The sequence below is a fragment of the Phoenix dactylifera genome, chromosome 3, assembly GCF_009389715.1.
Source record: "Phoenix dactylifera cultivar Barhee BC4 chromosome 3, palm_55x_up_171113_PBpolish2nd_filt_p, whole genome shotgun sequence".
NCBI classification, from domain to species: domain Eukaryota; kingdom Viridiplantae; phylum Streptophyta; class Magnoliopsida; order Arecales; family Arecaceae; genus Phoenix; species Phoenix dactylifera.
In genome coordinates this window covers 60,396-74,249 of record NC_052394.1, presented here as the reverse complement: position 1 = coordinate 74,249, position 13,854 = coordinate 60,396, and the positions used below count along the sequence as shown (strand labels likewise).

Here is a 13,854-nt window from a genome sequence, read left to right as displayed (position 1 = left end):
AACTCAAAAACTTACACATTTTAAAGTGTATTTAAAACCCATAAGATTCAAGCAAGGTCCACGATTTCACCTGGCTAGAATTAATTTTTACGGTGGTTCCGGTAAATGGTTTATATAATTCACATAAATGCATGCATGGAACCATATCCATAGAATCCATTTGGACCGACTCCTTGTCTTGCTGAAAGATGGTAGACCCAACACCACTTCATCTTCGAATATTTCTCCCTCAGATTTCATAGTGTCGAAATTCTTGTAGAACTTGCTCCTGTTCTTGTCTTCTAGGTTTTCTTGTAGAAGTAGCTGGGGTGAAGAGGCCAGATAAATCTCTTGGATCAGCGTACTCATACATCTCGATTGCATAGAAAATCAAGCAAAAACATATCTTAATCGAAGGTGTTGGATTCATGTGTAATCTGTACTGCTCTACAAGCGTACCTGCAGCCCATGCAGCAAAAACAATTGGTTGATGATGGAGTTCCTATGGCCAATTACTACTTTTAAATCCATTATAATTTTTAAGCTAGATGTGTTTTAAATTTTCCCTAGACTATATGTTACCGAGTATGACTCTACGATCTTCCTGTTCAGTTTTTTAATATTTTATTTTTTGACTTCTACAGGTATATCTATTTTGTTTAATTTAATGCATCCGGTTTATCAAGAAAAGCTCAAGCTTTTGGCGACGTAGCTGGGTGATAAAGAAGCTAAGAACGGCTTGTGAAACTTCCTCCAAAAGGATTGGCATGTAAAAGCAAAAAAACAGAAGAGCAGGGCCAAAATGAATGATTTATTCTACTCTCTACTACTTGCTTTCCATCTTCCGTCGTTCAGCCAACGCAAATTACCAAAGCTGCAGTCACTCGTCTAATCCCTTCCACGCGAGGTTTCAGTGTTTTTAGAACTCTTCGATCGGAAAACAATAACAAAATATTTGCCGATACGATCAATTAAGCTCCAAGAAAGATTCCAAGTATTTGCAGCGCTACTGCCCTCCTCCTCCAATCGTCCTTTCATCAAAACCAATAGGTTTAAGCTTTCATAGCTATCTGGAGATTGGTTTATATATTTCTTTATTGCGTAGTTGGGTGTTAGTCCATGATAATGCTGGATGAGGAGCAACTAAAGTACATCATATGAGTTGGTGCTTGTCGGCTTTCTAGAAGGGTCAAACCTCAAACCAGCTTAGATTTTGTTCGATGTATTTGTACTAGATATGCTTGATTGATTCGTCTTGTTTAAAAAAGTATACAAAAAACCTAACCAGCGAGAAAAAACCAAGGGCGGAAGGAGGCGCATTGATTACTGCCCTTTCAAACATATCTATCATTCGAACCTTCCAAGAGTTAATACATTGAAAATTCGTGACCGAGATGCCAAATGCCAGATTAATATAAATCTATCTCCATGCATCCGGTCCACTTGTCAAGTGGCTCCTGGTGGCAGGTCGTGCCTCTCTTTAGCCAACCAAAGGTATAAATCCACTGGAAAAACTTTGCAACAGATGTCGAGCAAGAGAGCTAAGGCTGCGTCAAAAAAAGCCCAGCTTCTTGCGTGCCTTCGAGGCCATTTCCCCACACGAACGTTCCCCGAAGGGGAAGGTGGGTGGGTTTCATGTTCTTTATTGCAGCCGGCAACTCGTGGCATCACTGATCTTATCGCAGGCTTCGACTTTGACCGAGGCTTGTAGCTCAACGGGCAGAGCGACATGGGACGAAGTCAAAGTTTGCTATGAGAGTCCTATTTTTCACAGACGTGGAATGGTAGCCAAGACTATTTCAACCTATATATTATTGTATTCTCTAATTTCAGAATGAGATACTAATTTTGTTGTTAATTCTTATTATCCGTTACTTATATATGATTCAGGCAATCCAACAAGCAGGTAGGATGCATAGGATTTTGGCCATTAATTAACAGAATTGTCAACTGGCTAGCTGACAAGTATTCTCCACCTTGAGTCGGCCTTTGCGGAGCTCAATTGCAGCTGTTTCCGTCCACACGGATGGCTCTTCTGGTCTGAAACAGACTTGCAGCCATACCAATCACTTAATAAAAGAGCATTGATGCTTCTCTCATCGTCTTCGTCCTGTTGGTTGGTTTTGGGTAGATGGCCCGATAAACCTAACGACGGAGACCACCAGGGATAGGGAACAGTGAAAACCGTACAGTCTCCTGGGTTCAAATAGTTCTCCATCAGCTTCAATATCATCCTCCACCTTCGGAGTTTATCTCTCTGTTTGTGTAAATAAAACAATCATGGTTTCGGCCCATCTCATTCATGATGGCTCTAAATACCACTTACATAAAAAAAAATCTGGATCTTGAATTTCTATTACATGCTCCTTCCCTTCAATAAGTCTTCTCATGCAAATACGTACTTATTTCTATTTCATGCTACTCACGAACCTGGTTATTATTATGCGAGTAACATTATTGAGTGAGAAGACCAAGAAATCATGCAACCTCCCATGATCCATACTGTGCTAATTAGAACAGGACCAAGTCATATGGACCGAGTTCTATCACATGTTCCGAACTTGCAGGCATGGAGAAATAATTTTGTGGGATAATTTCAAACTTGGAGCAACTACCAAATTTAATTATGCAGTAATCATACCTAGTCGACCAAACTATATATAAACAATAAGCTGGTAGACTATATACGAGCAATTAAACCAACCAAGAACGGCGGGTCATGGCAATTGATTTCACCAGCAAAAACTCCAAACCATGATTCACCACAACACTCTTGACGTCCTGATATGAAATGCATAACCCTATCATCATGTATCTGTGCATAAATTGAGAAAGTTTTCCAGTATGACTTCCTTGTCTTTTATGTGTCTTCCTCTCATATATCTCGATAGGCTCTTATTCAAGTCCTTGGAGACTCCACATTTTTTCCCACTTTTTCTCTGTGGCGACCATGGGCCAAACCCCCCCCTCGTATTGTTGTTACAGAAGGGAAAAAAAGCCAAAAAAGTTGGAAGAGAGGCACGTCGCTAAAAGCACTCTTGGTATGCCTGCTGATATTCCTCTTGTTAAAATCTGTATACGAGAAGGACCACAACATGGCAAGTAGCAAGAGACCGACCACTAAAATCTACTTTGCACCAAAAAATAGAAAGGGACCCTTGCATGCGTATTGCCAATAAAAGTGTGCGCGACAAGCGTCGCACTCACTTTTTTCATAGAAAAACTATGCCTTGCTTTTGCCCCACCTGTTGCAGTATAAATGCATGATAACAGGACTTCTACAACATATATGATAATAGAAGGAACCAATTCCCGAGAAATTATACACTACATTTGGTATACCAGTGCACCTCGCGCACAATATATAGTGTAGGATATAATTTCTCCTAATTATCACACGTAGGAGGATCTCAACTTCCTCATCTGTGCTTCCATAATTCATCCTATCTCCCCTTATGATCGACTGGAGCCCATGGTATTGCTAGGGTTCTAGTGGGGTAAGCATTGGCTGCGCAATTTTTGATTGTTTGAGCAAGCAAGAGCCACTTGCATGGATGAATTAAAAATTTTAAAGAAACTAAAAAAATAACTACATGGAGCCTGTGGGAGCATCTGACACGTGTTGAGATAGTGAGCTCACGTGCAGTCAGACTAAACTTTGTCTAACGGAAAGAAATGCCCCCACATAAAAAAAAAAAGAAAAAAAAGGGGACACGGAAGAAAAATAAAAGGAAAAAGGATTTCTTCTTTGCTAGAGAAGAAGTCGGAATCTCTTTCCCGCTCGAAGTGGGGCGCGGTCTCCTCCACGAAAGGGACCCAATGTCCTCCGCGCCTTCTGCGAACTCTCCTTTGACCGCCCTTTGTTTTGTTCTTATTCCGTTAAACCCTTCGCATAAAGAAGATGCTTGGAAGCATAGAAAGAATTATATAATTATTAAAAAAAATACTTATTCAAAAATTTTGGGTTATTTACTTCTTGAAATGTTGCCTTGCTTGAGCCCAATCCACTTAAAAAACTAAATAATTCGTTAGAACCTGATGTGAAACAAAAGGAAATAAATAGGAAAATAGCATTAGAAGAGTGCCCAACATTAGAATAATTTCAAAATATGAACTTCCATTGGTTAAGTATTTTTGTTTTATAAAATTAGTTAGACGTATGGTGGTTAAGCCCAATATGACGTGGATGTATGATAATTTTATTTTATAGACTTTTGGTACATAGAATTGAGTTCTATTTATGGTGGTAATTTTTGTATGTAAACTAGAAAATTTATTTAAGAAAGAAAAGATTCATCCATTATTATTCTAAATGGTGCCATAAAAGAATTTGACTGAAATACTTTTATTCCAGTCATCTAAAAGTTTCAGATTCGACGGCGATGCAAGTCGCTAGAATTGGTGCGGTGCATCAAAGGAAGGAACTTTCGGTGTGAGTGCTCCAGGCCCCATGGCATTTAACTATGCCCAGGGCCATTCTTCCGGTAAGAAGAGACGGACGACTTGTTTAAGGCGGCGGAGACCGTGTGCACATTTCAACGCGTCGTCGCCCAGGTTTACCCACCCCCGGACGCGGCTCGGCCAACTCGATCGAGTATCGTATTCGGGTTCCCTAACGCCGTCAGTTTCCCGAACCGACCGACGAGCCCACCACCGCTCACGGAGCACGCGCACGCGGTTCCGCCGTCGAGGCTTCGTCAAGCCCCTTATAATCCCCACCACCCCCTCCCGCTTCCCCCCCCAAACTTCTCCTCTTCTCCTCCGCCCCTTTCTAGGGTTTCCATTTCGCCCTCCATCCGGATGGTTTGATGGTGCGTGGAGGAGGGAAGGAATTATCTTTATCTTCTTCATCTTTCGATTTTTCTGTCTTTGAAATTTGAGGGGATTTCTATTTGGAGATCGGATTCTTGTCGTAATTGAAGGGATTTGGTTAGTTTCCTTGTCGAAATCAGAGGAAAGATCGGATTTTTGCGGCCTCGAAGATCCAGCGAGGATTTGGAAGGAAAGGTCGAATCGATCTGTTTCTGGGCCTTTGTTTTCCTCGATAATTGTCTTCAGTCTTCCTCTTCTGCGGCTATGGACACGGCCTCGCCCTACTGGTGCTACCGCTGCAGCCGCTTCGTCAGGGTCTGGCCGCACGACGCCGTCGTCTGCCCCCACTGCGACGGCGGATTCCTCGAGGAGGTGGAGACCCCTCCGCGTTTCCCCACCGCCGGCGGCGAGTCTCGCAGGCGACGCTCCCCTGTCGCGGCGAGGTATATGGCGAACGATGATGGCGCCGCGCCCCCCTACCACCAGCACGCCGACCTTCGGTTCCGCCGCCACCGTCGCACCTCCGCGGGCGACCGCTCCCGCTTCAACCCGGTCATCGTCCTCCGCGGCCCGTCCGCAGGTGGCGGCGGGGATGCCGACCGCGCCCCTGCTGCCAGCTTCGAGTTCTACTACGACGACGGGGCGGGATCCGGCCTCCGGCCCTTGCCCGAAAGCGTGTCGGATTTCTTGATGGGCTCGGGCTTCGAGCGGCTCCTGGAGCAGCTCACCCAAATCGACATCCGCGGTATTGATGGCGGCCGGGCGTGCGAGCACCCGCCCGCATCGAAGGCTGCCATCGAGTCGATGCCCACCATCGAGATCGCCGCCGGCCATGTCAAGATGGACGCCCACTGCGCCGTCTGCAAGGAACCGTTCGAGCTCGGTACCGAGGCTCGGGAGATGCCGTGCAAACATATATACCATCAAGATTGCATCTTGCCATGGCTTTCGCTCCGGAACTCTTGCCCTGTGTGCCGCCATGAGGTGCCTGCAGATGTCCGTGGAAGGGGTGCGGCGGAGACGGACGGTGATGAACAGGCTCCCATGGGTGGGAACGCGGAGGATTTGGTCGGCCTCACGATATGGAGGCTGCCGGGAGGTGGGTTTGCAATCGGGAGGTTCTCAGGGGGGAGAATAGCCGGGGAGCGGGAGCTTCCGGGAGTTTACACGGAGATGGACGGTGGATTCACCACCGGTGGTGCACCCAGAAGGATCTCATGGACCTCTAGAGGGAGTCCGACGAGGGAGAGAAGAGGAATTGGTCGCGTATTTCGCAATTTCATCTCATTTTTTGGGCGCTTCCGCTCATCTTCGTCCGCTTCTTCAAGATCGAGTTCAGATTCTGGTTCCACTGTTTCACCGAGGCGCCTCAGACATTTGGCCTTCGATAGGAGTTCACGAAGGCGCAGCTCGAGTTGGGCAATGGAAGATGGGAATATTAGAGCAATTACAAGATGGTGACAAAGGAAAAAGTCGAAGAAAATTTGCCTCCTTTGTCTAATTTCAAGTTACAATAGTTGTAGCTATCCGTTTTTTCTTTCATGTAAGAGGAGGAAAATAGGATCATAACAGATGGAGATCATTGTTTTTTTCCTCCATAATTCCGTTGTAAGTAGAAGATATTCGGGAAATTTTTTTTGCAGTTTCTTGCTATTTGTGATCTCTTTTGCCGCTGGGGATTAAGCAGCTGTAGTTTTTGAGCTGGACTTTGTAATATTAGGAAGGTACATGCTCTGTGAATAATATAAGATTCATCATTTATATTTAAGCTGTGCATTTATTTCTGATGCTTTTGTTAGCATTATGTTCCTCCTTTTTTTTTTTTTGTCATGCTATACTGCTTTTGTATGATCTCCATTTTTCTTTCATTGTGCACTGCAATAAAGTTAAACCTCGCTTGCTCTTGGTGGATCGAGAACTTTATGGCTACAGACTCCCAGGCTTCCCATTTCAAGTTTTCTTCAACGGTGTTACTGGATTTTGGTTAATGATGACTTACGCACAGTCATGTACAGCAGTGAGATAGGTATGTGGTTCGAGCATTCTTGAAGATCTATGTGCTTTGTAGTTAGAATGCATACTCTTTGTGGACAACAAATGTGGTGATTTGATTAAAAACTTGCTTTATTTAGGTCTACTAAAGGGTTGCGATGTTTGAATCTTACTCATAAGAGAAGTTGATTATGTGACTTTTCAAATATGCATTAATAATTTGACATTGAGGTTGCATCAATTGCAGTGTCTAATATATGCAAACCAGTAATAGTAGAGATATTGTGTACATTCTTTGATATGATCGGTATATAGATTGATGCTCTGTTGACTTCCTTGGTGTCTAATACTCCTATTTGGAGAGCACTGTAGGACACTTGCATTCATATATTGCTGTTTGCTTCTTACAAATCATTAATTTGTTAAATAATGTAAGAAATGTTGTTGTCCCATCTGAGTTGATCTTTGTTATTTCTATCTTGCTGTTTACTGGGATGTCCTATCTAAGAGCGTGACCTGTTTTCCAGATCCTTCTGAATCCATGGTCTTTTATTTCTAAATCAGCTTGGTATCTTTTTTTTCTTTTGAGAGAGAGTAATTTCATTTGCAAATGTGTCTGCTGGCATAGTCCTTTCTGCTGTACAAAAATATTAATCACATTGATCTGATGCTAACATAGTAGTCATTTGAGAAGTCCAACTTTCCCTGGTGATTTTATGCTAATACAACTCTCGATTACATATTGTGTTTCAGATTCTCTAGGTTCTTCTTAACATGTTGACAATAGCTTTTCTTCTTGTTCGAGATATGACATTGACTTGCCTTTGAAGATTTTCTCTGTTATAGATAATCGTCATATGCTATATTATTGCCTCATGTTTCTATAGTAACTAGCAAATTCGCATCTTGCACTGTTATATATTTTTTCATTGCTGGGTCTTGGTTGATGATTTCTTTGCATTCATATCATCTGGATAGAACCCCAAATAGCTTCAGGCTGCTGCAACGGTGTTTCTTTTGTTAAGAGTGGTTGACCTGCACCAATGTGAGGCATTCTCTGTGAAGGCCTTGTTTTGCTCCTTTTTGTGGGACCTTTTATGATTGTTCCTGTAGCTCTTCTTGTATGCTTAGGCTGGCAATGGGTGATAGATGGTGCTTCGCCTTCCTAAAAACTGTGTTCATTGTTTTTGTCTTCATTTAATTATTAAGGGATATGATTGATTCAATTTTTATTAAAATTTGTCTGCTATCTGGCCTCCAGCTCACTTGGTTGGCATGTGGTGTTGTAGCATATTGTTCTTTCTTGTCAATAGTATTAGATATTTCTATTGTATGCTGTTATGATGCATCCGACTTAAGCATAATTAAGACTTGAATCCTCACTTCGATCTTAGAAATTACTTTCACAGATCTATTGCCTGCATAGTTATTTCTCCCCTGCATGGGCTACCAAGTCTTTGTTGAGTTTTATTATTAAGTTCATTTCCTGAAACACTTCTATTGAATAGTTTGAATCTTATACTAGCTATACGATTTTATGGTCAATTGGCCTGAAACTGAAATCTTATGCTGGCCTGAGAGTTCCAATGCTGGTGCTGTATATATGCTGCATCAAAAAGTTTCATCCTGATAACATAGGGCAGCCAGACTAGTGGTAATCACTGGTTTCTCCCCTTTTACAGTACTTTTCCTGCCTTTGAAATTTCAAGAAATAACATTTTTCTGAACGTCAGATTCCCAGTTTTAGGTTTGTTTAACCAGGGGCAAAAGTAGATTTTCTCCTTGCAATGTTCCAAAAGTTGGTTTAAGCAGAATTGACACTAGAAACAGTGAATGAAACGAATTCAATTTAGTACAGTTGCACAGTGAGAGAGAGGGGCAAAGTAACTGCAGAAACAAATTAGAAGCATGGCAGCTTGAGACATTATATATGTTCTCGCAAGGTGGAAATGTCATCCTAGGTGAAGTTGGTAAAATAATTGGTTCTTTATGATTTCAAAAGTAACTATTTCTTGGGGCTTGAACTTTTGTCCCTTGATTTGTCCCTAGGCCTTGCAATAGTGGATCTGCTCTTAGAAAAGCTAGTAAAGGTCAAAGCATATAATGAACAGAAACACAAGAACCACAAGATTCCGAGCTAGGGGACTGAAACTGTACCAAAGCGTAAGATGCCATTGTTCTATCCTCTCTCACACAAATGCCTGCATTAATTGGATCGCTCACGCTAAGATGTTCTTTCCTTGTATGTTTAAATTATCTTGATATTGTCTATGGTGGCTTGTGTGCAACCGGGTCAAAAAATTCATAGCATCTCTCTCTCTCAACCTCACCTTTTAATTATGTTGCTGATGGTATCTTTATTCTTTCCAAATAGTTTAGAACTTAGAACATATGTTAGTTTTCAGTATCTTAAGGTTCATTTTATTCTTCTTATGTCGAGAGGGCTAGAGCGTATTATTGCATGTCAGTGTGTGGTCCACATTCTAATGGTTCTCTACGGAACTTACATTAATCCTGATGGAAGATGATCCATGGCCTTTAAGGTGGAAGGCGAGCTGTGGTGGTGATTTGTATCCGACTAGAGATGAAGGGAAGTCTATTTTTCATGAGAATTGATCCCGTCTCCTTCAATGTGAGAGAACCACACTCCCCTGTGGACCCAAAGGCCATCCATTCACTTCCCCTAAAACCTCTGCCATTTTAAATTTCAAATGCTGTTGTTTGTTGGCTTCTCTTTTTCTTCTGTATATGAGACTGCAAATTTCCTTTTCCTTTTACCTCTTTTAATGGGAGAAGTCTCCAACCCTTGGATGCAGGTCATGGCAAGTCATTGTCTTAGTTGAGATCCAGTCTGCAGATGAAATTGGAACCCGATATCAGAGGTGGATGAATGGAGCAAACCAGCAGAATTCAAGGACCTATGCTTCAGAAGATGGACGGCTTTCAAACAATGTGTTGTTGACAAAACAGCTTATGAATCTATCATGCTGATGAGCTGACCCCCTTGAGCTCCAGAGCCTTTTAAATTTCCTGATTCTCTATGCACCATTGACTGTTCCTTCAATATTTTGCATGCATCAAGCACGCAAAACAGAAGGCCCTGCAAGGGTCATGAATTCAATTCTCTTTGATGCTGATCATGCCTAGCTGCAGCTGCTGTCTCAAAACTCCAAGGTATGAGCGTTGAGGCTTTGGTGATAAATGATATGCCTCAAAGGTGCCAAACCAATTCATTAAAAGGAGAAAAACTGGGGTGGCCCTTTTCTTTTCTTTTTTTCTTTTTAGAAATAGGATGGACTTTGAGCTGTCGGATCATGTTAATATTAGTTTCTAGTGCAAAATGAAACATCCTATCCTGGTAATGTAAAGGAATTTATAACTTTCCATATTCATGTATTACTTCTTGCAATATTTATATTTACATGTTAATCCTTGTACTATTTTTTGCAGTACAGATTAATCCTTTTACCTGTGCTCCTTAATCAAACCATGGTCATGTGTTATAACTACAACTGGAAAATGCTAAAAAAAACATTGAAGAGGGTTGAAGTGAAAATAAAAGGGGGATTTATGAAAGTCTGAGGCAAATCTAATGAAAACCCATGCCAAATGTCCACATCAGATGTCGTGGCCCGCTTCATCCGCACCTATCGAACAGAGACCTGCCAACCTCCGAGATATGAAGCGCTTACGTGTTCTTATCCCCTCCTTGCGGCCCCAATTTAACCTTCTTCCGCCGCACCGACGAAAGAAATCTTTAATACCCATACGACTCCAATCTCGCACGAGCTTCTTCATTCCCACCCTCGAAATGGCTTCCGCGGCCCCACTCTCACCCCCGTCGATCGCCTCCGCTCGACCACAAGCCACCGCCGGTACGGCGTCCCAGCGACCGGCGCTCGTGCGACTCCCTTCACCGGGGAGGAGATCGTCTTCCAGGGTGGTGGCTGTTTCCGCGGTGGGGGAGGTGTCGGCGGAAGGCAACACGTATTTGATCGCCGGTGCGGTCGCGGTGGCGCTCCTCGGCACCGCCTTCCCCATCCTCTTCTCTCGCAGGGACATGTAAATTTACTCTCCTACCCTTTCCCTCTCCGGCCTCCTTTCTTCTGCTTTAAGGTTATTATGGTCATTGCAACTATAATTTGGGTCGAGCTAGACCACTGTGTTAGTATAATGAACCTGTCTTTCACCTAGTCTGGGCTCAGGTCTGAGTTGGATTCGGGCTGAGGGGTTTGGAAATCTATGAAATCCTAAACATGGATCCAATTCAGATTAATTTCTTGCAAGTCAGACCAGCTGGATCTTAATTGCATTTGGAGACTCCTCTTTTTTAAGGAAATTCCATGACTCTCTTTAACACATCCTGCTTTCTTGGTTTACATATGTTTACGTAACACAATCCATAAGTAACCCAATGTAGATATTGATTTACGAAACTAGGCCAAATTTGGTGATTGACACGCAATTGTTGCGGCTTGGATGATTCAGATGCCCAGAGTGTGATGGAGCAGGATTTATCAGGCAATCAGGTGCGACATTGAGGGCTAATGCAGCCAGAAAAGACCAATCTCAAATTGTCTGTGCTCGTTGCAATGGGCTTGGAAAATTAGGACAAACAGACAAGTAAGACAAGTGTATTTTGAGCAAAACAAGGCATATGTAACTATATAGATTATTTAGAAGTTCTTGGTCATATCTCTCCTTCAAGAATGCATTCCTATTCCAACCAGCAGTTTATATTTGTCCATTTGGGTGTGCCTACTCTTATGTATTCTCTTGTCACAAATTAAACCTCTATTCTTGTAAACTATAACTTTTCTCTGTTCTTCAATCAATGAAGAAGCTAACCATAACGTGGCAGCATTGTAACGTCAATCACCATGAAAGTACAGCACTGGAACTTTCAGGGGTAAGGCTTCAAAACCTCCAGTATATTGAGGGAGAAGTTGATTCGGTTGGTCTTTTACATGGAAAATGCTTTGTGACACTTGCTAATACGTAAAAATATTTTCTTTAGTCTACTTGTTACTAACTTCATAACTCCAAATTTAGTCTTCTTTTGTATCCCTCCGGTTTTTGCGAGTCGCGCAGATCCTCTCATGCCATATGTCAAGAGTAAATTTTTGTGAGCATAACATAGGCACTTTTTACACGATAGTAGAAAGAAGATCAAATAGAAAATATTTAATATATATATATTCAGTTGCCAAAAAGAATTTGTTAGTAAATTTATTTCTCAAAAATCTGGTTTTTCTTTTATTTATTTTTTAAAATAATAAATTTTAAAAAATTATAACTAGAGAAATAAAAATCTTTTTGTTTTACAGAAAAAGTGTCGGTCTTCATTTTCATTAGATTTCATTACAACCGAAGATATTATTAGTTGACGGATAGTGACGATATTGATATTAGTATGCTCGACTATCATAAAAGTTCATTACTTAACATACAATGTAATTAATAGCATCCATATTAATATGTTTGGCCATGTTCATTGCTTAATAGGCAATACGAAAGGAACCTTTATTTACTAAAGATGGATAACCTTATTAGGAAAGTAGGGTCCAAAACCAAAACCCATCAACCACTTAGTAATAAGAAGACAGTACAATGTGGTGTGAGTTGAAGTCTCCATTGCAAACTTTTTCAGCAACTGCTACAGATGCAGCGTATAGAGATGAAGTAAGGCCAGCATATTCCCTTTTTTTTTTTTTTTTTTTTTGGTCAAAACGGCAATTCATATCCAATAAATCAAGATTGAGTACATCCTGCCAGATCAAGAGACAAAAGGCAGTGCAGCAAATGGGGAACGGCTGCTAGGCTAGTCCAGATGACGTCCCCGGAGTGACGAGCCACATATGAGGCGACCCAGTCTGCAGCTCGATTCACCTCACGATATACATGACCAATCTGGACAGCTAACAACTCCTGAACTAGTCTGCGAGTATCCCGAATCAAAGGGTGACCATCACCATATCTATCCACTCCCCGTATGCAATCAATCACCGTGGCAGAGTCTTCCTCAATGCACAGTCTGTCGGCCCCCAATACACATCTCGCATATCGGATACCCTCCCAGGCAGCTCGTAGCTCTGCCCCAACAACCGTCAATCCTGGCGTGCTCCGACCTCCAGCTGCAATCAACCTACCATGCTGGTCCCTGATAACGAAGCCCACTCCTCCAGAAGCTCTATCCATAGCCATACCACCATCAAAATTCATCTTAAGATAACCAGGGGGTGGGGGTACCCAAGAGAGAGAAGCATACCCAGTCGCTGCAACAGCAAAAGAGGTACCCCAGATATCCCTAGCCAATAAAGATGAATTCGATGAAGTAATCGAAAAGACCTCCGCCGCCTGTGTCAAGGCTCTGTCCACCACAAACCTCGGGGCCGACCCTCGCCCCTCAAACAGGCGTCCATTCCTATCCAGCCATATATGAAATGCCAGGTAAGCTGCCAGAATCCCCTGTCGTACTGTACTAGGCCTCCTGGTGGAATCCTGCAAGAACTGTAACAAGTCCTCCACTGACTCCCACCTCCAAAGTGAAAGCCCAGATAAGCTACTCCAAATCTGTACAGCCCTAGGGCATAGAAGTAAGACATGATGTATAGTCTCCTCGGAATCCAGGCATACCTCGCAGAACTGTGTCATCCTCAACCCCCGCCTAACCAAAACACTCCTGGTCGGAAGGCAGCCCCAAGCCACCTTCCAAAGGAAGAGCGCTACTCGAGGATGCAACCTCAACCTCCATATCCAACCCACGTCAATCTGCCTATCAGGCATCCTACCAATCCGAACATGAAGATCCCTGGCTCGGACTCCCGATCTACCCGTCGGCTCCCAAATCAGTCTGTCCGGCTCCTCCCGTGATGGTACAGGTAACGCCATGACTCTCGCCGCTAACTGCTCTCCAAACACCTCCCGTATCAAACCCTCGTGCCATCGTCCCTCTCCGGGAACAATCAGATCACATACCCTAAACCCCTGGAACCTCTCTGTGTCCACCATCGTCGGCATCTGATTGATAGGGAACTCCGTCACCCAGCTGTCCTCTAGTACATCAATGGA

At 42.8% G+C, this 13,854-nt stretch overlaps 2 protein-coding genes across 2 annotated transcripts; both read left to right on the top strand.

Moving 5' to 3' along the window:
- Nucleotides 1-4,694: 4,694 nt before the first annotated feature.
- Nucleotides 4,695-6,559, top strand: LOC103715661 (E3 ubiquitin-protein ligase RDUF1). The gene is given in 2 exon segments (XM_008803370.4): nt 4,695-6,141; nt 6,143-6,559. Coding segments are annotated over 2 exon segments (1,236 nt in total). The 5' UTR covers nt 4,695-5,055; the 3' UTR covers nt 6,293-6,559.
- Nucleotides 6,560-10,475: 3,916 nt separating this feature from the next.
- On the top strand, nt 10,476-11,636 carry LOC120110139. The gene is made up of 2 exons (XM_039124084.1): nt 10,476-10,845; nt 11,272-11,636. The coding sequence occupies exons 1-2, from the start codon at nt 10,595-10,597 to the stop codon at nt 11,408-11,410; spliced, it is 390 nt and encodes a 129-aa protein (XP_038980012.1). The 5' UTR covers nt 10,476-10,594; the 3' UTR covers nt 11,411-11,636.
- The last annotated feature ends 2,218 nt before the right edge of the window (nt 11,637-13,854 follow it).